The sequence below is a fragment of the Pholis gunnellus genome, assembly GCF_910591455.1.
Source record: "Pholis gunnellus genome assembly, chromosome: 15".
NCBI lineage: Eukaryota > Metazoa > Chordata > Actinopteri > Perciformes > Pholidae > Pholis > Pholis gunnellus.
In genome coordinates this window covers 21,844,824-21,872,807 of record NC_136542.1, presented here as the reverse complement: position 1 = coordinate 21,872,807, position 27,984 = coordinate 21,844,824, and the positions used below count along the sequence as shown (strand labels likewise).

General features: G+C 45.2%; 1 protein-coding gene across 1 annotated transcript; it reads left to right on the top strand.

Moving 5' to 3' along the window:
• The first annotated feature begins 5 nt into the window (after positions 1-5).
• LOC306707688 (uncharacterized protein) lies at positions 6-27,864 on the top strand. The gene is made up of 5 exons (XM_079175252.1): positions 6-560; positions 14,158-14,239; positions 14,417-14,931; positions 21,376-21,429; positions 26,404-27,864. Exons 1-5 carry the CDS (start codon positions 492-494, stop codon positions 26,509-26,511), a joined length of 828 nt encoding a protein of 275 aa, XP_079031378.1. The 5' UTR covers positions 6-491; the 3' UTR covers positions 26,512-27,864.
• The last annotated feature ends 120 nt before the right edge of the window (positions 27,865-27,984 follow it).

The following is a 27,984-nucleotide window of genomic DNA, read 5'->3' as shown; positions in this document are numbered from 1 at the left end:
GTGCGTGTCTGAATGCCAACAAGTTGATGTTATTTAAATTTTTTTATTTCTCCCCAAACATCTTTGAATTAAGCTCCGGAAGTAAGCCGGGGCCACGGTGAGTGAGGCATCTTTCAGAGCCGCCCGAGGAACTGGCGAAAAAAAAGACTTTCCACAACAACGGCGACTCTAATGAACTCGAAAATAACAAGTTTGCTTCGCGCAGCCTTTGAAAACAAGCCACATCTACGCAGTGTAACTAATTTCGGCGTATCATTCTTTCGACACTAGCTAACTTGGAGCTAGAGTGTTGCAGCTGCTCGTGCTGTTGTTGTTTTTTGTTGTTTTTTTGAGGTTGGCAGTTTGCAGTCAAGTAATAGTCCCGTGTGCCTTCTTTTTTAAACGTGTCACGTCGTTCATGTTAGCTAATGAAGTCGTAGTAGCCGTCACGGTAACAGTAATAAAACGTTATTGTAGGGGATAAGCCATAAGCTACTCGGAGGAAGAAAAAAATGCTAAAGACGCTGACGAAGAAGCTAAGAAGACACTCGCTCAACGAGATACATCCTTTCCAACTGAAGGTAAGTTTGACTTGAGTCACTTACTACTGGAATACTGTCTACTGTAGTGTAGCGTCCTTTAAACGCATAGTCTGTAGCTGTCAGTGAGTTACACAGCGGGGCCTAGACAGTAGTACAGCTACAATGACAGAAACGAGCTTGTTTGTGAACAGCGTGGCTCTGCTTTTTGTCTTGTGACTCCGTTCACTTGTGGGCCACTTCACTACGCAGCTTAAATGAGCTCACAGCTTGGGTAACCCTTGCCCGAACGGGGGGTTATAGTGAGTTCATTACCACTCTTTCTCTTTCTCTTTCTCACACACACACACACACACACACACACGCACACGCACGCACGCATACACACACACACACACACACACACACACCATGAGACAGAAAACAGACTGTACAGCTTCTCTGTTGGAAATAGCCAGCCTGTGTCCTGATATTTAAAGCATGTGTTGTTTGGAGTTTTCTTTTTTTCCCCTGCTTCCAAGTACCTCGCCCCATTCATTACCATGCTAGAGGGAATGGCATACAGGACCAAGCCAGATGTTTTACTTGACCAAAAAAAAAAAACACCTGGAGATCCACGCTGCTACCAAACACGCCAGCAAACATGTGGCGTGTCAACAAACTATGCCACTCACAGATCATTGACTCTGACATTGACACTGTAGTGTCATTTGCAGGGAGTAATTCACTGTGTGTGTGTGTGTGTGTGTGTGTGTGTGTGTGTGTGTGTGTGTGTGTGTGTGTGTGTGTGTGTGTGTGTGTGTGTGTGTGTGTGTGTGTGTGTGTGTGGATACCTGGGGAAACTAGTCCAACACTGACTCGGTCCTAGTAGTACTAGTTCTTCATCTACAAAGAGAAAGCTGGAAATAGCTCTGTGTGTGGTGGGCAAGCAGGTAGCAAGGTAAGCTTATTTAGATGAGTAGGCCTGCAAAGACTAGAAAAATGTCAGTAAAAAAACTCATTGTTGAGGGCTATAATTGTCTACTTCTTTATCCTCCAATTTCCCTTCAACAGAATCCGTGTAAGTGCGCCGCAATTGTTATTGCCCACTCGATTTGCATAATGCCTCTTTTTGGTGAGTAGAGGGGTTGAATTGTATCCCACATGGGTCACCAACTTGCTCCGTCTGCAACAATGTCGTGTGTGCGTGTGTCAACTGACTGTATAGTCGCATGGCAGCCATTTTGTGCAAAAGTGCACCGGTTCAAAGGCCTCGGCTGGAGGATACGGGGGAAAGTGTGCCATCCCCGTTGTCTGCTTTTGTTTGTGTGCTGCTCTACTCAGTGAAAAGGTTCTGTCTGCTGAAAGTGGTTAGTGAGAGTGGATTGTGAGTAGTGACTGGGTCCTGTTGCTTACAGTCTAGTGCATGCGGATCCTCGTTACTTCGAGACTGATACTCGGACTATTTATAAGGAATTACCTCTGGAAACAGCAATGATTCTGATGAATGATTTTTTTGCCAGTTGACTTTCTTTGTGAGTAGCCGCTGTGCCCGCTTTAAAAGAAAACTGGGTTGGGAGGCTCCTGAAGCTGCATTTACACAGTATAATGGATTGAGTCAGCCAGCACCTCACCTTTTGAGCGAAGGAAACTCAACTCAACTCGGGATCAAAGTCATCATGATAGAAACTTGAATAAATCCACTTATTTGAACCAACTACGTTGGTGAAAAAATATTCTCTGGAGCCTTGTGAACTAGCTGCTTTAACAAAATGAGAACAAAAACGATCTGTATTGGCAAATGTGGCTTGTCGATGATAGACAATCTGTATCGGCGGAAAAATGAACTTGAAATCGTGAGATGATCCAAACGGTGAGTTTAGGGATCCGTTGCACTATCCCTAGTCATTTTGCAACTGTTTTTAGTGGCTGAATAATACTCCTCATGACGGGTAAAGGGGTTTGTAGCGTGTCCCTTTTAAAAATGAACCACCAGCGTTGTTATCTGGATAAAAGACTCAAATAAGCAAAAAAATGAAAGGTGTAGTTTGTCATCTGCTTGATTATTTACCAGGTTTGCTCTGCTTGTAAGCATCAGTGAACTAAGGTTGGGTTGGTGTCTGCCCTCAGAACACATTGATGGTCCAGATGGGAACCCTGTTTCACTCCACATTTCCGTGAAGCAGAATTCTACTCCTGGTGGATGTAGTTTGAAGATTTTTTGAAGTAGAAAAATTCATTTCTATACTGCCATCTTTTTACTCAAGTTACTAGGGGTGTAACGGTACACAGAGCTCACATGCTCGGGTTTAGGAGTCACAGAGCAAACACTCTCCCAAAAGGTCACGATACGCTGTAAAACTGAAAAGCGTCTTTTATGCTATGAACTTGAAAATACACGCTCTACCTTTTCCTCTTTCCAGAGATCAGCACATCTGGGTGATGCGTTAGCATGCTCAATGTTTTTCCGTTCACATGCCCTGCAGCGATGGAGCAACGCCAACACACAGCATCCTTGTCTTCTACACAGCTCTCTCTCTCCACCGCTGCTGTAGGTGACCGGGTCGTCGGCCGGCTCTGCCGTTTCATTGGCGCTTGCTTTAGTGTGACTGACTTGCACACCCGTCGTCTTGTTCCGCTAACCTCAGTAAATGTTGCTAACACACATGGCTATAGTTGATATAGTTTCCTGGCAGAACTTTGGTTTGCGCATTTACGTGCATTAATCTACATCGCGCGTATTCTGCATGTGGCTGCGTGCACCGTACCGATTTTGAAGTCTGCTGCAGTGCACACCGGCTGATTGATGGCTTAATGACCATTTTGGGATAGTTGAAAAGAGGCTAAACGTCCCATAGGCCCTGTTGCAGTACCTATCCTAGGAGCTTACGCTAATCAAGACTACTTATACTCTACTATGAGGAAGATCCCCTTGGAGTGTGAGGGAAATGGCAAATGAACCACGTCGGACCCTGTGCCGTGTTTTCATGAGACTGTGGGGACTGGAGTGTGACAGTGTCCATGACGGTGCGGAAGGACAGTGCAAAGCTGATATGTGTGCGTACACTGTGACATTGCTATTGATCCAGCTTAGCAAGCTGCTCAGCGATGCAAGGGACTGACAAGGATTTCATTAAGATGTTCTTGACACACAAACTCTTTGTCTGCCTTCCCATGCATGCACAAAAGCAGTCTCACTTCATCTCATGTGCCTCAGCTCTGTGAATGATAGCAGTCTGTAATTACCGCCTTAATAGACACTGGTGTAGGACTGTAGTATGGATCACAAAATGTGCATCAAAATTCGATTTTTGACGATCTGATTATTTGGTTGTGCATTTTTTTCATAAAACATTTTTTTACGTATCAGTGCAGTCTTGATGTTGCACATCGCTCTCACTAATAGGCTATATATTTATCCATTTTCTCTTAAAAGAGTTGGGCACAGCAAATCGTATCACAGTCGATTTGCTCTTATGATGCATCGGGTTTGCAATTATGTTAAGGATTGGCCTGGGTGTTGCATTGCATCATTAATATTTTTAAAGAATATGAACTCTTTGGTCAGCTCCCAGACCTCTTAATGGAGTTCTTCAGTACTGTAAAACATTGTGGACAAGTGGAATGAAAAAAGCTCAAAGCTCGTTAGGTGTGGTTTTTTTTGTCACTCAGGCCCATGTTGCTCTCATGAATAATAGCGGTCCAAATCGTCACCTTGTACACACATTAAATATTTGTCATGCAAAGTTTTCTAGCACACTAATGTGGAAGCAGCAGAGAGGCTCATTTAGCTTTTCAAATGTAATTTTCCCACTTGTGTTCAGCTTTATGTGTCTCCGGCTCCACGGTTTGTTGACATTGTGAATGTGACGTTAATGACTAATAAGCGTGTGGGGAAGGGTGCGACTGTGAGTGGTCCCGATTGAACCTTTGGTTTTGATGTTCAATCGGGATAAGTTTGTGCGCTTTAAGTCGTGTGCTCCCTCCTTTGCATGCGCTTCCTCATCGCGTGGGTTTGTTGCATTATGTTGTGCTTTTTGCAGAAGTGCCATCAGTCGGGTGAGGAGCCAGCTTACAACAGTGAGTGCTGTGGGAAAACTTCTGTTAAGGTGGTATCGATGCTTAGCAGCGGGGATTATAGTGAGGCAGCCTATCCAGGTTGGAGTGTTGCAATTTAGGCTTAACCACAGTGTAACACAGGAGCTGTAAAAATGAACAACTGGAGGCGACAAGAAACCTAATTAAAAAAATCGTTGTCCTATTAAGAAGTTATTTATGTACATTGTCATCAAATACATAAAGCTATTTTACATCCAGCTGCTAAACCTGTTTGTGAGTCAGTGTAGCTGCTAGGTGCAGGTCTAGGTTGTATTGACTTTTTAATAATAGTGTATTTTAAAACATCCATTTACACCATATTTTGGTGCTAGAATGATGGTGATACAGTAGCTGATGTAATGGTGACATTCCTTTTCTTTTGGTAGCGCACTGTCTAACAATAAACTCAGAATCCAGTAAACACATGCAGAGTTTTTCACATTGCAGTAAAGATGCTATTCGTAAGAACAATTCCTCACATTCTGAAATCCGATGATGAGGAATCAAATGTTAGGACCATACCCAAGTTTTCACTGTCAAAATAACCCCAAAGGCAGCAAGGCCGAGATCCTCCTTGTGGCACTGGCACCACAGTGGCTAGTCTGTGGCAAGCGCCATTCAGGTGTCACAACAGCGGCAAGCGAGAGGCACCCGTTCAAGAAGCTGCCGAGCTGAGTGGGCGGAGCCACGTTTTCTTAGAATACCCATTGTTGTTACGATTGGTCAGCTGCCATAAATCAGTTTTATCATCATAGTATGGATTTTAGTTGAGTCACCTGAGCCACCCATTCTCTGTATATATCCTTAGAGTAACCACGTTCACGTTGTACTTTTTTGTTTCTCATTCATTTTATTTAAGTATGATTTTGTTGGTTTTGAAATGAAGGGGAACATAATACACTCTTTCCAAATTATTACTTTTATAGTCATTTACAACCATCAGCTAAAATAATGAAAATAAATCATCCATTTTATTATCATTTAAAAGTGTGTGTATATATATATATATATATATATATATATATAAATATAAAAACGTTTTAAAATTAAAACCCATAAAATGTCCAATCCAAAAATATGTCTGAAAATATGTTCACTCTTCCTCTGCTTGTATGTAGGTGTCAGTAGGTGCCACAAGCTGCCAGTGCCACCACTAGTCAGAGTAGTGTGCCCCCCTGGTCCGTGTACGTTTTGATCCGTGTCTGTTTTATGGTTTATTTGTTTTTTCTTTTGAAGAGTGACGCAAAGCAAGACAGGTAGTCCGGAAGTAAGAAAATGTCAAAATAAAAGTCAACCGTATGCAAGACAATTGTTAGTCTATGATGCAAGCACATACCAGGGTAACATTAGAAGAAAAATAAATAAATATAAATAAATAAACGTGAGCCGATGGGAGTATGTTAGCAACAATAGTTGATTACATGCAATATAATATGAATTTACCCATGTACACAGCAAGAATTAATTTGTGGATTGTTTGATGTAATACAGTTCGTAATATAGTTTAATCAAAGTTATTTTTGTGTGTGCCGAAAATCAATGGGTGTTTTCAGGAAATGTGGCTCCGCCCGCTCAGCTCGGCAGCTTCTTGACGGGTGCCGGAACGAGTGCTGCTCGCTTGCCACTGTTGTGACACCTGACTGACGCTTGCCACAGACTAGCTACATGCTTGCCACTGTCAGTAGTCACTCTCGCTGTCTCTCCCCAAAGGGTCTTAAACAGTATTGGGAGCAGGCGGCAACCTCCGGTTCTGAAGAGTGAAGCCAATGTGGAAGTGTCTTGAACTTGCATTCTTTCAAATGGCCATCAGGGGGCGACTCCTCTGGTTGCAAAAATAAGTTTGATTGTATAGAAGTCTATGACTCTACTTCTCTCTTGATTTATTACCTCAGTAAACATTGTAAACATGAGTTTATGGTCTCAATCTCTAGTTTCAAGTCTTCTTCAATACAGCATGATGTTCATTTAGTAAATGATGGTCCATTTAGAGTCAAATAGACTACCTAATGATTACTGCTACCAGAGCCGTATACAGCGTCTCTACGTCACTCACCGCATTCCAATTATAGTCACCTCCGTTCACTGGTTGCAAAAATCCAAGATGGTGACGACCGTAATCCAAGACTGCGACGGACAAAACGCCAAACTCGAGGCTTCAAAACGGCAGTCCACAAACCAATGAGTGGCAACACACCGACTATGTCCACTTCTTGTATACAGTCTATGGTTGGGAGTGAGAGATGGTCTAATACTTGTTCATGTGCCCACTCTTTGCAGTCCACTCCCACATGAGATTTGCATGGTTTAATGTTTTTTGTTCCGTTACTTGACACCGACCTGCTTTAGTAAGGAAGCCACTGCAAGTTGTGAGTCGCGGTTCAATATGCAGGCCTATAACAGACACACAATGATTGGGTCATATTGTGACGGAGCTTGAAACTCAATAAAAGTCTCGTACAAGTGGGGGACACGAGTGCTACATTTCTTTTCTCTGATCCATCAACAACCCCTGAGACGGTCCCTAAGGGGAGAGGAAGGAGACTCCACAGGTCAAAAGAAGCACAGAAATCAAAGCTGCTTATTCTAGCATTTAAAAGGTAAAACATGGAGGGAAAATGTCTCAGACTAAACTCGTGAACGGGACATGAGCTTTATGAACCACCCGCGTCACTTCATTCTTAGTGTCCCACAGCAGTAACTCTTAACAGGATTTCAGCCGCTCCATGGATGCTGCCCAACGGTGATTCACTGGAGTGCACGGTGAAGCTGAAGCCCTGAGCCAGCCGCTTGCCAAAATACATTTCCTTTCCACAGTTATTCCTCGTGTAATTTTTCGATGGATTTCATGAAGTGACGCTAGCTTGAGACTCCTCGAGAGCCAACGTTTTTTTGATTGTTTTTGTGTGTGTCTTGAATGCTGGCTCTGGAACTATTCATTGAGAATCTGTCCCACAGCTCTTGTACCCTCAAAAAGCAAGAAGGCTACACTCAGGCCTTATCCAAATATCTTCAACATCTTACCCTGAAGATGTAGGCTACATGTATATACTTACTTGCTATTTGATACCTTAAACATTTAGAAAACAGTACGTGTACTGGACCACAAGACTGTATGGGAACTGGGACCTTTTGGAGTGTTTTACTTTTGCTTAACCTTCTTTGGTATCTATTCTGATGTGAAAAATATCATATCATAAATCCTACATTCTATGCTGACTATCTACCTTAAACTACATATTTATGATGGGGAAAAATGCATCCATTTTGTAGGAATATTAGGAAACTACATTTCTGAGTGAAGTGGAGTCTCTCTCTCTCTCTCTCTCTCTCTCTCTCTCTCTCTCTCTCTCTCTCTCTCTGTCTCTGTCTCTGTCTCTCTGTGTGAGAGAGTGGTGGTGGACAGCGTGGTGAGTTTTGCTAAATGTTTGGTGATTTTTCTCAAACTTTTCTAAAATCTTTCTCCATAGTTCACTGTGTGATTGAGTTGTGGTGGTGTGGTGTGTTTTCGGTGAATTTCTGTGTTGGTGGTGGACAGAGAACCGTGTTTTCTTGTCGGGGATGGCGTCCTCTGAGACGCCGTCCATGTCTTTGAGGCATGGCGTCCGTGTTCAGCCTGACCCGAGTGTCCCGGTAGAGGCGGTTCTCCTGGCTGTGGGGGACCGTGTGGGACACGCTAACCTGTCCTTTGCCTCCCGGATGAACAAAGGTGTGCTTGTGTTTTTAAAAGAGGAGCGTTTTGTGGCGGAGTTGATATCGAGCGGCGTCACGCTGAACGGCGTGTATCTGCAGGTCTCCCCGCTCGCAGTGCCCTCCACCCGGGTCACAGTCTCCGGTGTTCCCCCGTTCATCCCCAACCAGGTGTTGGAGCGAGAGCTGCAGCGCTTCGGTAAGCTGGCGAGCAGCTTCAGGACTGTGGGTCTGGGCTGTAAAAACGATAAACTGAAGCATGTCCAGTCCTTCAGGAGACAGGTGTTCATGTTCCTCACCTGTCCCTCACAGATGCTCGAGGTCTCCTTCAGGGTGAAGGTACAGCCGGGGGCCGTACCGGCGGAGGAGCGAGAATACACCGGAGCTCCGCTAAATGACGAGCCGGCGGAGGTCGCTGCTCCGCGGGGGGGCGACGACCCGCCGACCGAGGCTGGGGAGGGGCTTAGTGGGCAGACAGACAGTCAGGACGGGGAACAGAGAGCTGATTCAGGCGGAGACACAATTATTGATGAGGACTCAGCTGCTCTGAGTCTCACAACAGAGGGAAGGAAAGTAGCAGAGGGAAGGAAAGAAGCGGAGGAAAGGAAAGTAGCAGAGGGTAGGAAGGAAGCAGAGGGAAGGAAAGTAGCAGAGGGTAGGAAGGAAGCAGAGGGAAGGAAAGTAGTGGAGGAAGCACTGACAGCAGGAGCAGAGGACGCTATGAGGGAGAGTGGAGGAGGCAGCAGTAACGGGCCGACAGCTGAAGCTGCTGCTGGTCCAGAGGAGAGTGGGGGGGCTGCTGTGGAGGTGATGGAGACTGACTCTGACTCTGACGGTCTCTCTGTCACAGACTCACAGTCTCTCAGTGGAGATCTCTACAGACTGGAGGAGACTGATAACTTCCTGGAGGTAACTTTTGGACAATCTGTAGAAGTTTCAGACTATTTTCCGGACACAGACAAATTTATGAGAAGTGTTATAGCCATGAAGAAGATGTATGGTGAGGATGCTTTAGAGGAAAGGAAATGTTTCCGTCTAAAGAAACACATGACGATCCTCAGGAAGCTCAAGAGGGGAGATAAAGGGAAAGGTCCTAAGAGGTTAAAAACCTCTAAGTGAGCCGGTCATGGATGTGTTTCACTTCATCTTTCTGTCACTGTTTATTCTAACTGTCTACATCACAACTCTTTTTCATTTCTCAATGCACACGGTGAGGGTTGGCTCTTTAAATATGAACGGTGGAAGGGACCGGCAGAAGAGAGCGGTCACTGCAGACATGATCGCTCAGAAACGACTAAATGTTGTTTTCCTGCAAGAAACGCACAGCGACCCACACAACGAGGTGGACTGGGGTTTGTGGTGGAAAGGCCAGTACGTCCTGTCTCATGGGACCAACCTGTCTGCAGGTGTAGCCGTTCTGTTCTCTCCTGGGCTGGATGTTAACATCCTCTCCTCCACAGAGGTAGTGACAGGCAGGGCTTTAGTGGTCAGAGCATCAATACAGAACATTACTTTTGTTTTTATTAACATCTATGCTCCAAACCAGGGCTCACACAGGACGGACATCTTCCTGAAACTCAGAGATGTCCTGCAGCAGTGTGATCACAACGACTGTGTGGTGATGGGGGGGGACTGGAATTGCACCATCAATCCCTTATTAGACAGAACAGGAGAGGAACCTCACCCACAGTCATCTGCCACCTTGTCACAGGTGATTGCAGAGTCAGGTGTGGTGGATGCATGGAGGGTCAAACATCCCCGGGCTAGGCAGTACACATGGGTGAAGGTCTAGGATGGGAACATTAGAGCAGCCAGGCTGGACAGGGTTTATGTATCTGATAGTTTTAGTAACCGCTTATTGAACAGTCACATCTACCCAGTAGGATTCACCGACCATCACCTCGTCACTGTCGATGTTCACACCTCACCAACCACCAAAGGCAGCTCTTACTGGCACTTTAACACTAAGCTGCTTCAGGACAGTGATTTCTGTAGAAAGTTTGAGGTTTTCTGGGGGATCTGGAGAGAAAAGAAGAGCGGCTTTGAGTCCCTGAGTCAGTGGTGGGAGGTAGGAAAGGCACATATACGTGTCTTTGTTCAACAGTATACGAGTCACTCCACAGTAAAGGTCAAGAGGGTCATTGAGGATCTAGAAACTGAAATCAGGGATTTAGAGCACAGTCTACTCACTCACACCAGCACAGACACTCACAGGCTTCAGCAGAAGAAGCAGCAGCTAGGCTCATTTCTACGGGAGCGAGCTAAAGGAGCTTTGGTCAGGTCAAGGTTCACCAGTGTTAGGGACATGGATGCTCCTACCTCCTACTTCTTTAATCTGGAGAAGTCCGTCTCTCGGACCAAACAGATGGTGTGTCTCCGCCTCCCTGATGGTGAGGTGACGACTGACCCGATCGAAATGAGGCAACATGCTGTAAGTTTCTACAGCGCCCTCTTCAGGAAGGAGGACAACCACAGAGAGAGTGTTGACGAGCTGCTTCAGGACCTTCCTCAGCTGGGCCCCGAGGACAGAGCTGTCCTGGACGCCAACATCTCCCTGGAGGAGCTGACCGCTGCTGTGGGTCAGATGGCTGCTGGGAGAGCTCCCGGACTGGACGGACTGCCTGCGGACTTCTATAAACACTTCTGGAAGTGTTTGGGAGCCGACCTATGGGAGGTGCTGCAGGAGTGTTCACTGACAGGCCTGCTACCGACGACATGTCGGCATGCAGTACTGTCACTGTTGCCCAAAAAAGGAGATTTGTCCTCACTAAAGAACTGGAGACCGGTGGCGTTGTTATGCACAGACTATAAACTTCTTTCCAAGGTGCTCGCCAACCGGCTTAAGAACTTTCTGGAGTCTATAATCCACAGAGACCAGTCTTACTGCGTACCAGACAGATCCATCATGGACAACATTTTTCTCATAAGAGACTTGTTGGACCTTTGTATAGTGCATAATATTGATGTTGGTGTTATATCATTAGACCAGGAGAAGGCTTTTGATAGGGTTGATCATGGTTTTCTTTTTTCCACTTTCAGAGCTTTTGGTTTTGGTGAAGGGTTTGTGTCACTGGTGAGTTTGATGTACAAGGAAGCTGCTTGTCTGGTGAAGGTGGGGGCGCGCTGAGCTGTCCAGTTCAGGTCCAGAGAGGCATCAGACAGGGATGTCCTATCTCTGGACAGATATATTCCATCGCCATTGAGCCTCTCCGGAACAGGTTGAGATCCCGTCTGTCAGGACTCATGTTACCGGGGCTGCCTCAGCGACCCTCGCTGGTGGTCTCGGCATATGCTGATGATATCCATGTGTTCGTCAACGACCAGAGGGATGTCCAGTTCCTAAGTAGCAGTTTAGTTCTGTTTGAGAGGGCATCTTCAGCAAAGGTCAACTGGGAAAAAAGTGAAGCTTTGCAGGTTGGGCAGTGGGCAGACAAGGAGACACCAAAGCTACCAGGAAGCATCAGATGGGGAAGGCAGGGCCTGAAGGTTTTGGGTGTTTTTTTGGGAACAGAGGTGTTTCAAAGACAGAACTGGGAGGGTGCTATGGAGAGAGTGTGTACCAGACTGTCTAAATGGAAATGGCTGCTGCCTCAGCTCTCCTACAGGGGGAGGGTCCTGATTGTCAACAACTTGGTTGCCTCAACCCTTTGGCACAGACTGGTAGTCCTACCGCCACCACAGGGCCTGATTAAGGAAGTCCAGAGGGCAGTTGTGGATTTCTTCTGGTCAGGGCTTCACTGGCTGAGATCTGCGGCGCTGTACCTGCCGGTCCAGGAGGGAGGACAGGGTCTGGTGGACATTGCATCTCGTATCACAGCCTTCAGACTGCAGACGGCTCAGAGACTGCTGTACAGCTTCGGCCTGCCATGGACTGATGCTGCCTGTGTGCTGCTGAGGAGGGCTGGACGCTTAGGTTATGACAAACACCTGTTCCTGCTTCAGCCCCAGTCAGTGGATTTAACAGGTCTGACACCGTTCTACCAGTCCGTCCTACAGGCGTGGCAGGTTTTTACAGTCCAGCGGAGAGCTGTGACGACACCAGGGATGTGGCTCTTTGAGGAGCCACTGTTCGGAAGCAACTACGTCACATCCCAGGTCCTGACGTCCGTCAGCCTGAGATCCAGACTGAGAGAGGCCGGCTGTGTGAAGCTGGGTCATCTGATGAAGACCTCCATCCCTCATCTGGCGGAGCTGACCAGCATCCGGTCCAGCAGGCTGCTGCTAAGGCTGGTGGAGGAGGTCTGCGCTTCCCTGCCAGTAGTCCTCAGAGCGTTTGTTGTTGACCGTACCATATCTGAGCAATGGGACGATGAATGTGAGTATGTCTTCCCACCCCTGGCTGTCAGTCCTGCTGTGGGACAGTGGGAGGATGAGGAGGACATCCTGCTGTCTCTGAAGACACCACAGTTGGGGGACTTTGAGACTTTGGAGAGGAAAGCAGCGTATCAGATCAGTGTTAAGGTCTCTAACTTGCGCTCTCTGGCAGGAGTGAGGGTGTCGAGGTGGACTGATTTTTTTGGCAGGGGATCCTCCCCAAGGGGCTGTTGGCGGTCCCTGTACAAACCCCCTGCAGACAAACGGACAGGGGACCTCCAGTGGAGGATTGTACACGGGGCCATAGCTACTAACAGGTATCTGGTGCACCTCGATCCGGGCTCAGGGGACAGCTGTCCTTTCTGCTCACAGACAGAGACCATCCATCATCTGTTCGTTGAGTGCTCCAGACTGGTGAGACTCTTCAGCCGCCTGCAGGCGTGGTTTCAGGGCTTAGGAGAACACTTTTCTTTCTGTCTCTTCATCTATGGTCCGAACTACTCTGCTAAAAACAAATCTGTCCTCACACTGATGAATTTCCTTTCAGGACTGGCCAAACTGGCAATTTGGAAAACCAGGAAACACCGTGTGAGGGGTGGAGGGTCAGAGGACGTGGTTCTGATGCTGACGGGGCTGCTGGCTGCTCGGCTCAAGCTGGAGTTTGGTTTCTACCGACTGACCAAGAAAACTGAACTCTTTGTGAACATTTGGGCTCTGAGAGACGTTCTGTGTTCAGTCAGAGACGACGCTCTGGTTCTGAACTTATGATTTGTGTTTGTTTTCTTTAACTTTTTCTTTTGTTTTTTTTTGTTTGGCATGATTTGAGTTTGTTATAATTTCTGATAAACAGTAAAACTGTAAACACCATTGAATTGGAAATAAAAGTTTCTGAAAAATCAAAATCTCTCTCTCTCTCCCTCTCTCTCTCCCTCTCTCTCTCGCTCTCGCTCTCTCTCTGTGTGTGGATGACACTGTTTGTGTGGATGCATGTGTGTAGCACACGTGCACAAGCACAGATGGCAGCTGCTCAGCGAGGCCTCGGAGTGGTAATTACTTAACTCTTAGCGCTGCTGTCTGCAGCGTATCTGTATTGTTGCTTCTGGTGTAGAACTTGATTTTAAAGAGACACGCTGGCTCAGGTTGTGGGGGAAAGAAAGTAGCCTGGACCGTGACTCAACCAAACGGTGTGTAGTGCAACTGTAGAGCAAGTACCACGCAACAACTGGTTTGAGAAAAGATCTGACTACAATGCAGACAATGTTGTCATATAGAAGCCCATCATAGGTTATGTATGTGTTGCTGGTTAGTGAGAAATTGCAAAATGATACAGAACTCCGAATTAGGATTTGGTTTGCCTTATTTTGTATTAAATCGTTGCAGTGGTTAAAGTTTTACTCTTTAACTATTTTGACGTTGTCTGTTAGATGCTGAAATTTCAAATCCTTCAGAGTTGGTCAGCGCAAATTTGAACTGAAGAGAAAATATTTTTTTCCGAATGAACTCTCACCACAAGGGTTCAGTCTTTGAGGCGTTACCATATTCAATCCTTTTTTTATTTCAGATTTCTTACCATGGCTGTGGAGAGGGAGGGGAGAGTGACGATTCAGAAGGGGAGAACCAGGAGCTTGCACAGATTGACAGAGGTAGGTGCCAACCAAATCATTTTCGTTGTAAAGAGCCGATGATCCTCCCCATCGCTTATTGATTCGTACACGTTATAATTAGATGTTTCAAGTCAACAGATAATATGGTATTTCCATTTTTTGCAACCACGTCTCCACCTTCTCTTTTGACATTTTCCTGTTCGTCAACTCCTCCAGAGAGACGGAGAAACTGTGCCCTCACACCCTTAGCAACCAGCCAGCAGCACAACCAGGGCCCCCTCTCTCCAGCCCGGTTACGACGCCTCCGCCTCCTCTTAGACGCCAATCTGGATCGCCACTCCTCAGAGGAGGAGCTCGAGCGGATCAGCCGCGGCGACAACAGGAAGTGGGTGTCGGCGCTTCCCCAGCGCCACGGCGACCACCACAGCAGCGCCTCCAGCGACGAGGAGGTGCGGGACCTCTGCGGCTGCGGGTCACCCGCCGCCTCCGCCAGGCCGCTAGTGGAGCCGGGCGCCTGCCTGGCTGCCTCCCCGAGCCCCATACTCTTCAGCTCCAGTCCACCGCGTAGCCTCAAGCCACCCCCCATGCGCTTTCAGCTGCAGGTGGTGCAGCCGGTGGCTCGGCCCATCATTTTGACCCACTTTGACCAGTCAGCACCTTACAGGAAGTATCTGCACAGTTATGGCGGGGAGCCGGGGAGGCCCAGTCTGGATCTGGAGAAAATGCAACAGGTTAGTAGTCCAAGCTGTGGTTAAATACCTCATGACTTTTATTTAATTTTGTATTACTGTTCAACCTTCTTACAATGTAATTTGCAGATTACAGATTTTTTTTTAAATGATTGTCTGCACTATTGTGAAGGCTCCAAGCAAATAGTCACTAAGTTGTTTGTTCCATCGAACTCTTCAGACCAGAGCCCCGTTCCTCGTACGTGGTTCAACTAAGTCGATCAAATGTCCTATTATCCAGCTTAAATTAACCCGATGATTGACATCAGGCTATCTCGGTTCCTCCAAGGCTGATCCGCGCTCAAACAATCTCGTTAATTCGAACCAGACTGCAGTAACCAGGATAATTGCGCGTGCCCGTCCTACTTCAAAAGGGGGAAGCGTCGATCACTGAAATCATGATTTTCTAACAGTACGATGGCAAATCAACTCAAGAAAGAGCCTCTTTTTTCTCCGCTGACGAGCAGGAGATGATCATGAACGCATATGAGGAATTCAAGACCATAATCATGGCAAAATCTAACACCGCCACCGCTGCGAGGGCTAGACGAGAAGCATGGTGAAATATCGCAGACAAGTTAAATTCGTAAGTGTTGGGAAAATGTATAGGTTAATTTTAAGTGCCTCATCACCTCAATCAATCAGATTATATTTCTTTAAATGTGCTGCTGGCAGTAGGCTTAATGGAACGCATCATCCAATGAGGTCTATAGCGAAAATGATTATATCAACTCTTTCAGAATAAGTAGATAAAAACAAGCCCAAAGAGTATCTAACTGATACGAATTAATAGATAGCCTACTTATGAGGATGTACTGTATGCGCTTATGTATCATGTACTATATATGTGTATATACATATATGTGTAGATTACCATATAGAACTAGGAGTTTGAATATGTGTGTGCGAATCTGTGTATGGGCGGATCAGTGTGTATGTATTATTCATAATCAGAAATTCAATCAATTGAAGCAGTGAAAATAAATTGTGTGTGATTCTCTCTATTCTTATCATGAGTCCACCTTAATAATTTTCTACAACAATGATATCTATGGTGTACTAATAATACTGTCATATAATTATGAGTGCTTTCAACCCCATGTATTTACAACCCAGCCATCAAGAGGACACGGGAGCAAGTAAACACTAAGCACACAAACATTATTCAGAATGGTGATCAATACAACATGTGCCATGGTGATGTAATGAACACATCCAGAAGTTTCTTAATCGCCAAATAAACTTTCCGAACAGCACGGCATGCAGCGGCTTTCCCGATGTTCTCCGCATCACCGACACTGTACAAACATGAACCACTCACAAAAAAGCGCGAGGCTGCATCCAGTCTGTGATACAGTCTGTGAGACAGTCGATGCTCGGCTGCAGCGTGTGGTGTTCAATGTACGGCTCGGGAAGGTCTTTAAATAAATGATTCCTTGTCGGCAGAATCGATAGGTTTAGCTGGGAGATCACCTTAATTCTCCATAACCAGGTTACAAAATAAAGTTGCGTTGCTCAATTTGTATTTTCGTCTGTTATGCGATATGATACACCACCCGACACAGTGGTATGGTGATGTCCTCTTTTTAGCCAAATTTATTTTCTGCCCACAAATACTTGAAAGCATGCCCAGGATGCCCTTTCATTTCTAAAATAACCAAACTATTTCACTAATATTTTAAGTATATTTATTAGCAATATGAATCCAATTGCTACATGTGATTTGATATTTAACTTGCCACTGCAGCAAGATGTCTATCCCCCTACTAACTCAAACAGTTAATGTCGGGCCAAGGATTGGGCCCAACAATACAATGATGCACTTCTAATACTACTACTAACTGGTCACACACACACACACACACACACACACACACACACACACACACACACACACACACACACACACACACACACACACACACACACACACACACACACACACACACACACACACACACACACACACACACAAACACAAACACAAACGTGCACACAAGAACAAAGTCTTCCCTTTCAATAGCTGGACGCGCGCTGCCACGGTGGTCTGGCTGGAGAGGGATGAAGGAGAGGGAGGCACGGACGGCAGATGTCCGCCCTCGTTTCTCACAAAGGCTGGCAAGCGAAGGGAAACGATGAAGGGGTGGAGGCAGAAGGAGAGGATTAAATACACAACAGAAAAACGATGGCCACTAATGAGTCATGGAGAAGCTGGTCCACTAATCATTCAAATCCAATAGACTTGTTGGCCCACACCAATGGGTGGGAAAGAGTGTGTGTGTGTTTGCAGAGATAGAAACTGCAGGTTTCAGGGGTCCATATGTCCATGGGGTTTTTAGAGGGAAAGAACAGATGATGAGAGACAGCGGGCAGCAATGAGAGGGGTGCAGAGAAAAAAGTGTGTGTGAGAAAGGCTGGGGTACGTGTCTATCATCCTGTCTTTTTGTGTTTGCTTGTGTGCATCCTCCTGTCTGAGAGTTTGTTGCTCTATCTCTCTCTGTGCGCGTGCGCGTGCGCACTCAGTCAAGTGGAATGGGAGGTGCTGCAGGGAATACAATAGGGGGCCTACAGAGGTAGCTAGCAGACTCAGCTCCAGTCTCCCATTAACCCTTTAGCTGGACAATTTCCAGCCACGAAGTCTGCCTCAACTTGGACACGATGACCAAGTCATTTCTTTCACTTATGCTGTTCTGGAGTTTAAAACCTGAGAATCAGAGCTGACTGAACTGGTTCCTTAGGGGAAAAAAAATGTAAAGGTGTCAAAACCAGGGGAATTCTGTATAATATGGAACATAGAGGAGTGCATAATTATCTAGGATAAAAAAAAAATCTGTTTAGACCACAGACTTCCATTAGTTAAATGATGTCCTATTGAAACCTCATATCAGGAGTTTTTAGATTAAACTGTTCCCCATATTGTTGGGAGAATGTTTAAACCACAGAAATAGACATTTGTATGTGTACCGTTGCCACTGCAACCGTTGTTAGTCGGCTAACTTCCGTGTAAACACTTACACACACTATACGAAACACACAAGTTTCGTATAACTTTTTCCGAATTCTGCATTTTACAATTGAAGCACATTCTGTCATAAAAAAAAACTGTGTAATCGTGTGGTGGATGAATTAAATTATAGAAATAGACTTCGACACAACATTGCAATAGTGGAAGTGCTGCAGTACAATAATAAAACATAACACTCTCTCCTTTTCTAAACTATTGTGCTCAACATTTTTTTTGACCTCAACAGGCCAGATATTTCGCCTGACGCATCGACGCAGAGGAGAGCAGCAGCGTGCCCTTCTATGAAACCAAAACATAGCAACATACATTTTTTTCTGTTCAATCGGCTTAGGTGCTGTGAAAAAACACTTGCAGAAATTGCTCCCCACATTTTGGCAAATCCATGGTATGCCACATTTTACCGCTGAATCCATTCTGCAATTTTGTCCCACAGTGCTGATCCAGGACTATCTAAGGCCAGTGATTGAAAGGCAAGAAAGCCTACCAGTCCTCGGTGTGACCATTAGCTTGAGCCTCGAGGCCGCTTTATACGTCTGCGTTGAATCAGCGTACCATTCGCCTCAGACAGACGTGCACCTCCCCAGAAATGTAGACCGCAGCAACTGTGATGGGTCCGCTTATTAGCAACACAGTGGCATAGAAACCTCACCGCCACATTGCCTTTTGGAGGCAAAGCAGAAACACCATCTCACATGAATAAATAAATGCTCACACTAGCCTTCTAACAACTATAAATCAGCCTTTAGTCATACATTTATTTATCTAATCATTCTCTTAAAAGCAGGGTTAAACGGTCAGCTGCTTGTTACCTCTTGGTCTCTGATAATCCCTCACCCATGCTAATCCACGCCCAAATGCTCAGATGTGGCAGTGCCATTGTTTGTTAGCCTCTGCGCACAAATGGTGCAACTCTACAAAATATAATAAAAATGCACACCTGTTGCTCAAGGGACCATAGTGGAATTTGTACATGCGGTGGCCAATTTGCTAGTTTACCTTAATTCCAGCCAGTATGTACATTCTTAAATACCGACTAAAAATGTGTTTCTGTTCATTTCACTTCAGTTCATGAGAATCAACGGACTGACACTTCGAACTTTCTTGCAGTGGGTTGTCTCTTATATTGAACATCATGCTGAGTTTCATGTTTTTAGATTAAGATAACAGTTGTGTAGTAACGCAATTAGAAGTGTAGATTAAAAAAACAAAGCAAAGTGATAAGCTTCAACATATGAAACATAAACAGTGGTTATGCTATATAGCTCTCACCAGGGATTAGCCCAGATAAAGTAAGCCAAAGCTTTATTTGTGAAGCAGGATTCATACACAAGGCAATTTTAAATTCTTTAAATAAATCCTTGAAATAACATGATCATCCCTCACTGAGACAACATATTTGAAATCAACCCCCCTCAAACTATTACAAAGATAAGTTACTCTTTGTATTTTTGATGAATTACCACAACACCCACCCAAAAAGAGGTGTGTGTGTGTGTGTGTGTGTGTGTGTGTGTGTGTGTGTGTGTGTGTGTGTGTGTGTGTGTGTGTGTGTGTGTGTGTGTGTGTGTGTGTGTGTGTGTGTGTGTGTGTGTAAGAGGAGGGTGGGGTGGGGTGGACAGAATGATTGTGCTGCCGTCAGAGTGGGGGACATGTAGGATGAAAAGCGAGGACAACATTATAACATGATCATTTTGATATTGGGTGAAATAGTGTAGGTTCATTGTTTGTAGTAAATCAGCTAAAACACTTAAATACAAATGTATGTTCGTTTTTTAAAGTGATTATACATTTTTTTTAAATGATTGAACAAAACCATAGACTGCGTTAAGATATGGACGTAGTCTCTGTCACGTCACCCGTAGATTGCTTAAAAGAGCTCTGAGTTGTGAAGCTCAGAGTGGGTGGCTGCGGCTGTCACCATCTTGGCAGTTACGACACAACCAATATGGGCAAGGAGGTAGATCATTGGTGGTGCTGAGGAGGGCCCTGGTGACGCAGCAGAACAGACAGCTAGCAGGTTAGCGACCTGCTACGGCACCCACTCAAAATGGCCACGCCCTTAATTTAGTCTAATTTGAATCCTAATATGATTTAAATGGATGAGTTGTATAAATATTCTCCACCTTTTTAAAGCAACATATCCTCATACAACAGTCCATATGATATATTACTAAAAGTCACTCATCTTTCGTGCGTTTCCCTACGAAAGTCCAGCAACACCTGTCAATTTCTGTTCGTTACACATATTCACTACTCAGTTGAGTTTAGGCAAAAATAACTACTGAGTTAGGTTTAGGAAAATATTGTCGTTTGAGTTAAAATAACCACGGAAGTGCCGTATTTAAAAATGTCACGCAAGTTAGGTGACAAATAAATCTACATTGACTTCTCGTTTCACACAGGGGAACCAACAGCAGTCTCCTGGCTGACAGATCGCCAGTTGTTGGACCAATCCACCGGTCTTCATACCTCCTCGTTCATGATAACGTGTATGGTTGTCATGAACGAGGATATTGACTCTAGAGAACAAAACCATTATTCAGTATAAGGCTCTAAACGTGCTTATTAGCTCCAAAGCTGGACATTTTAAACATGGCGGTCTATGGGGATTGACTCCCTTTTGGAGCCAGCCTCAAGTGGCCATTCGAGGAACTGCAGTTTATGGAACATTTGCTTTATTTCTCAAACAAACTTATAGATCTGTAACACTTTTTTTGAGAGGGTGAATTAAATACAAAGTACACATTTCCTTTTTTAATTCTTGTTCAACCAGCTTGCACAGACTGTTGTCTCATTGATACATAAAAAGATAAGAGGTGACAGGAGGTGAGCATGAGGGCAAGTGCACACCAGCTCATTCCCACATCACATCATCTTGTGTTTCCATTCTTTCCTGTGCTCCCTTCCCCCTTTAGAAGCTACCTCCCCGACTCCAGACAATTCAAATGATTGTGTGGTCCCTCCACCCCCACTGTCTGTTTTTTGTTTTTTTAGAATATTGGAGCTGCGTGGACACGTAGGGGAGTGGGAGACAGGATATTACATAAGCGCCAATGACTGACTGTTTAGTTTAGTGAGACAGCTGGATTTGCCTCACATCCTCCATCATCCCGATTTAATGTTAATTGATTGACGATGCAGTTTTGTCTTGCCTCAGATCTTGCTGTTTTAAAGTAAAGATTTCTCTTCAAATGACGGTTGTGAAATGGTTGAATTCCAGTAATAAGCTTGGTGAGAAACAGCATTCACATAGCATAACTTTATCCAGACGGTTGTGCTCATGTTGTGCCTTTTTTGGGTTCACGTGTGCAGGTTTTACAGTTTTTGGATTGTCGTAGACGTACATAAAAGCTGCTGCTGAAGTTTTGTTGTTGTTGTATGCTTCTTCCATGGCTGTCATTGTGCATTCTTGTCCTCCACAGAAAATGCTGCTGAAAAAGAACTGTGGAGGGAAAACACGGACTATAAAGATTCGGGTGAGTTTCCCACAGTTAAAAAAAAAAAAAGTAACCATCTTGTAGTATTTTAGCATGATGAATTCAGGCAAGTCATTTTATGTTTCAAAATCCTGTTGTTGGTAGATGGCTGTCATAAAGTTGTTCATACAAGTGGTATTAATATGAATCTACACACACACAGCCTTTTCCCTTCTATGCAGACCCATAATAGGCAGTCCAGATCAGGGTGTCCATTACAGCAGTGATAAGGTTGCAAGGTTTGCCCGGCCCCCGTGAACAGCCCGGCCTGTCTCGTCGCCAGCACCTTGTTGTCCATCCAACGGCATACTGGGACGGCATCTGGCGACAGCGTTTGTTCCCATGCCCCGCTAGCGACAACCTGAGACGTCTGTAAAAAAAAACCTGATAGCACCGTCAGATTCCTTCTTTTGCAAACAGTGCCGGGCTAAACACTGTTTACCGCAGTGATACCTAGGGCAAAGAAACAAGAGGAAAAATGTGTGTTTTTCTTCTTTTTCAGGTTCGTTTGATCTCTTTATCTCAACGACCCTTTAAATAGCAGATCTTTCCACTTCTCCCATTAGTGGTCTGAGAAGTGCACATTTACCCGCCTAAATAGCTAGGTATTTACCCAAGATTGTGTCCCGACTGATCTTCCTGTAATTTATTTATTTTTGCCCCCCCCCCAAACACAACCTCCACTGCAACCGTAACTGGATTGATTTTGTTTGTAGTGGGTTTTAGGGAGGCATGTTGGAGGAGTCGACGGAGACGAGCCTGGGCATCTTGGCACAGAGCTGGGTACTCCAGAAGGATGCGCAGTGTGGTGAGAAAAGTGACGTTATTATCACGTTGCGTGGGTTAGTGTCAATGGAGCCTTGTCACACACTTGTTTATGTACACACACACACCAATGTGTAGCAAGCATCTAGGTTGCTCTAATCCTCCACGTCGAAGTACGGATGAGCGGTACAAAAATTGTAAAAACTGATCTTTTGTGAGAGTGTCGTTGAGAGACGGAGCTGAGGAGGAGGAGGAGGTGGAGTGTGGTCGGTTCCCTGTGTGGTGTATTTCCAGGGATGAAGTCATTTTCCATTTATAGCCTGGCCGGCTGCTATCTGTTTAGCTCCGCTGATACATGGAGATATTGCTCATTATCCTCCAGTTCTTGCTCGGTGTAGTCGGTAGTGTTGTTTTCCCTGTCAGTGACGTCTGTGGGCACTGGGTATGTTCCAGTTCTTTTTCTTTTCTTTTTTTACTTTTTCTTGAAGTGAGTACACAGGGAGTTTTTTGGATCAATGAGCCATTTAGAGGCTGGTGTTGTTGACTCTCTCTGCACTTGGTGCCACCGAGCACACAGTGATTCCACCCCATCCCTCTATCTCTTCCTCCGCTGCCTTCTCTCCCGTACCTCCCTCTCTCTCGTCCCTTCTTTTATCTGTCAACCCCGGGTTTCCTGGCCAGCATCCAGAAGAGACACTGGATCTGGATGGGGCCCCGGCTTCAAGGCTGGATTCAAGCGCTCAAGCATGGGAGTTGTTACAGGCGCTGAGGAGGTCGATGGTCGTGGTTGTGTGTGTGTTTTAAGAGAGAGAGGGGGGAGGGGGGGGGGGGGGGTTACGGGGAAGCAGTAGGAAAACACAGCATTGGCCGCCACTGCTGCTGCTGCTGCCGAGGCCTTCCACCCCCCCTCTCTAGGGGTTGGAGGTGAATGGCAGAGTGGGGTGATGAGAGCTTCCCATGCTGCAACAGGCAAGAGTGATGGCGTCTGATTTCAGCCACCGTAAAGACTGGGCGGAGGGGAAGGAGAAGATTGATTGAGGTGAGGGAAATGGTGCGGAGGGGAAAACTAAATTGAAGGAAAATGTGCCGCATACGCCTTTGATTTTTGATTAAAGTAAACCGCTTGGATGTGATGTAAAGGCATTTTTGGGGCCTTAGCTTAACAAACACATGTTGAATAGCCTGACATTTTGGGTGATTTGCTTTTTTGACTTGATTGAGAAGATTAATACGACTCTCATACATCTGTGTGTTAAATATGAAGCTACAGCAAGCAGTCGGTTAGCTTAGCCAAAGACGACCTTGCAAAAAAGCGAATAAGCTGTGGATGGACTCTCCTACCCAGCAGACATTTTGTTCACGGTGGAGATGTTGAGAGGCAACTTCTCACCAAGCTTAGCGGTACAGCCACACCGATCCTCCTCACCACAAACATACAAAATACCATAGGGCACTTGTGAAATATTAAAGCAAGCCATCAACGGAAGCATGCGTTTTATTTTCTACACTAACAAATATTGGATCAGACTCGGTTTGGACAGGTGGACAGTTTTAAAAGGTGCCGGATATGAGATTCGGAGCATATCTATTGCCTCCACACAGCTCTCAACATGGTGACTGCTGTGTGCTAACGGCGCTAACAGTGCAAACTACGGCCAAAAGTGCTCACAGAGCTAACAGTGGTTACCTGAGGATGGGCTATCAGCTGTGACCGCCGTATCGAGCGCAGTGCAGAGCGGCAGCTGTGAGATAACCAGCGGGGGCACGCTCACATGCACGCGCGCCCGGCCTGGCTATGTACCCAAAGCACAGAGAAGCTCCGAGTACAACACACACATGGAGAGAGAGCAACTTCATTCTCTACTCAGGTACACACCACTCCACTATATCTTGACAAAGACTGCTATATTAATGCTCTTATTATCTAATACAGCACCTTTTTAAAGGACTCTCACTGGGATCAGGCGCAACAAGCGTGATCAGGTTGACCTTCCAGCAGGAAATGTTTATACCAGTCACTTCACACCGAAGCTCTTGTTCAGATGTACGACACCCCCCCCCCCCCCCCCCCCCCCCCCCCCCCCCCCCCCCCCCCCCCCCTACCCTGCAGTCGGACCGACTCTATCATATGGCGAATAGTCACATCTATCAAGTTTACTGTAACCTCGTTCTTAGGCCACGATTTGTTTTTTTCCTCGTCTCCCTTTTTGCAGGTTTATACTAACGTTGGTGGATAAAAGAGCACTAAGTGGTATTGGGAATTGTTGCCGTGTTACTGCTACTCAGTTGTCAGTGCTGAATCCCTCAAGATGTCGGCTGAAGTCATAGCAACACCTGTATCCTCACATGCACCGCTCACAGGGCCTCGTTTCATATGCTTATGAGTACTTTTTCAGTAGCAGTGGGCACTCACTCGGCATCAGAACAGAATCAGTCAGCTCCAGAGATGTCTCACTTCTCAGAGAGGTGTTTGGTAATGTTTGACAATGAGGATATACCCCCCCCATGGGATCCTAATTAAAGTGAATATGTCCCAAGGTCCCAATCTTCCTTCGTCCACCTTCTCACAAACTTCAGGCAGCACACTGGAGAAAGTGCTGCCTCACTGCCAAATCCAACAAAGTCATTTCCTGCGTTTCCTGGAGGGAAAATACAGACAACTGACCGGGGCTAATTTTAGACAGAGGACTTGTAGAGCCACGAGAAGCACGGTTCTGCTCAGAGGAGGGGGGCTGGCTCTGTGAGTGGAAAAGCGATTTATGTTATTCACAGGGCGGATGTATATAAACAAGTCGGCGACACGGGCACACGTTTATGCTGTGAAAAAGAAAAATGAATGAGACTGTTGACTAGTGGTGCAACAGATCATAAAATAATAATACATTTTATTTATAGAGCGCTTTTCAAAATTCTCAAAGACACTTTACAAACATTAAAATCATCATAAAAAACGATATACTAAAATCATAGAACACAAAACATCCATCACACATTAAAAGCAGTTCTGAAAAGGTGAGTTTTGATTTGTGATTTGAACATGGAAAGATTGGTGCCGTCTCGGATGTGTTTGGGGAGAGAGTTCCTCCTGATTATGGAGGGCTTTATGAGTGAGAAGGACTTTGTATTGGATCCGTTGTGGGACGGGGAGCCAGTGGAGATTCTTGAGGGGGTGATGTGATCGCGGGAGTGGAGCTCTAATAAAAGTCCCTGTTTGGATTGGATCACGGATCAGAGTCACGGATCGGATCAGCACAAAGAAAAAAGGGAGCAAACATAACTTTTAGAGATTCCTGATCACGTTTTTTTGCCGTCGGAAGTAATTGGTGATCATTGATGATCCATATTGCCAGATACAGATCTCTTTGTTGTTTGATTAAAGCAGCTGGTCTACAAGGATACAGGCTTTTTTGCCACCGTCCCAAACATCCTTTCAACCACTGTGAAGTAAGTGTGAACCATTAACAAATCAAAATGTTATCCTTTTACTTTGTTAAAGTTAAGTCAGAGGTTTTTTTCTCATAAAAACACACAATTCAAATTAGGAAATTAAAGATTGCAATTGTCTTGATTAAAACAAATCTTGTAATTAGTTTTTATGATATATTATAATCTATTTAGAGCTAGTGTAAACAGCTCATAATTCATCTTTAATGATGTTGCCGTGAAAACATCTCCTTCAAACAACTGGATTTATTCAGGTTTCTCACCAACACTACATTTTACAAGATTACATGTGAACACATCATGATAACGTTATAATTTACCTTCGCCCAATACTCATTTTCACTGAGCAGAACCTGAATGCATCATAATGTAACTGAAAGGAACCTTCGTTGGGTGTTAGCGGTGCGGTGTTTACAGGGTAACATTATCAGAGACTAGAAAAGAACGAATGATGTCCTGATCACATATTTTACTGAACATTGGCGGATAATGATCGTCAGTCAAACTTTATTTCACACTGTGATGGTTAACGTTAAACTGTGTAGTTAATCTGCGGTTCACATTCGTGCCCAATCGTGAGGGGGGATCTGTACGCATCACGGATCGACAGTGGTTCGTTACATCACTACTGTTGACATGAACTGACTGAAATGGACTAACAATACCATACCTGAAGGACAGCAGGTCATCCACGCCATTTCCAAACACCTGCTTCTGACTGGTCTGTTACTTACCTTGATCACTCGTCTCTCTCTCTGTCCACAGAGTCTAACAGGCAGTCGTCCTCCGTCCAGGTACACCTACGACCCCTCCATCTTCGCCTTCCGCTCCTTGAGCGCGGTGCCCCCGTCTGAGGATCCTCCCTGCTCGTAAGGAAGTTCACCCACTGCCAGATACTCCTCTCCCCTCCACTTCTCTCTCTCCATTCCCAGACGGCTGCTTTTTTTTAATTTCTTTAATTAAAAAAAATGTTGGAGGCTTCTGCGGCGAGACCGAGGAGCGACTGTTTATGAAACCGACCGCCAGAAAATACATTTTTTCGACGGGCAAACTATTGCACACTCAGGTAATCCCCCCTGTAAAACAAAGCTGTCACTTTTGATCATCGTTCTCCCCCGTGAAATCAACGGGAACATTCGGAGAATAAAAATGGGCCTAAACACAACATTTCTAAGGATGCTTCAGGTATTGCGTATGTCTCTGAAAAAGATCTTATGATCGGACGATCCAGAAACAAACATGGACTGCGGGTCAAAAGGCGGTACGAAGGGACGAGGTGAAGCCTTTTGAAACCTGTAGTTCTGGGTTAATCAGCATTCAAGGGAAATAATGCATGTAAGACAATCAAACTGTTCCGAGGTTTCCTCCTTTGATGTGATTACTGGACATCTTGTAAGGTTCTTAGTAACTTCATGTACAAACATGGCGACGCAAGTCATCTGATATCTTGTTATTGTTGAGACAAACAGACAGTGGTCACATTCATACGTCTGAAAATGCTTCTTCTTTGGATGTGTTATTGAATATGCAGGTCGCAAAGAGCTACGATGAAACACGTACGACGTGTGGAGCTGACCTTTGACCTTTTTGACGATGCAAGTTTTCTAAATGAACTTGTCACTTTTAGTCCAGGTCAGTTCCTTGCTTGTATCCTCTTCTCCTTGCATTAATTCCACTGTTTGTGCAGAAAGAGAAGGTATGCGAGGCGAGGACGTACGAGAATAGTTCGCCGCACATTTGGCAAGTGTAACCGGTGCTTTGTTACGCATAGCCTACTTGTAGTGTGCCATTTATTTTCCAATATTGTACCTCATTACTATTCTAGGTAGAAGAGGACCACACTGGTATATCCAAGACATCCCAGTGTTTTTCTAAAGATCCCTTAATGCCTTGAAATCACATTCCTGTTGTATCGAATGAAACTTGAGTTCTTTGCTCCTGAAATGAGCCGACCAGTACGATAAACGTAACGACCCCCTTTACGCCTTGTGTGAAAAATGCGTTTTGGCCCGATCTGATAGCCAGACATCCTCCCATCCCTTATGCAACACGCGGATCCTCTCAGCCCCCTTTCAGACACGTGTCCACGTGTCAAAGTTAAATCATACCTAGATACAAAACGCATTTCAACACACGGTGTAAAGCGGGTCTATGTCACCACTGTAACTAAGATTCCGCCGAAGTGAATGTAACATTGTGACATGTTCTGGTCCATTGTTGCACAAAATGAATCAATAAATGCCCTGTGGCCTCTTGTTTAGGAGATTTTTGATTCCGATAAATATACAGTGCATATTATGACGAAGGGACAAACATGTTTAAATAGCACTCTCCATCACCGTCATC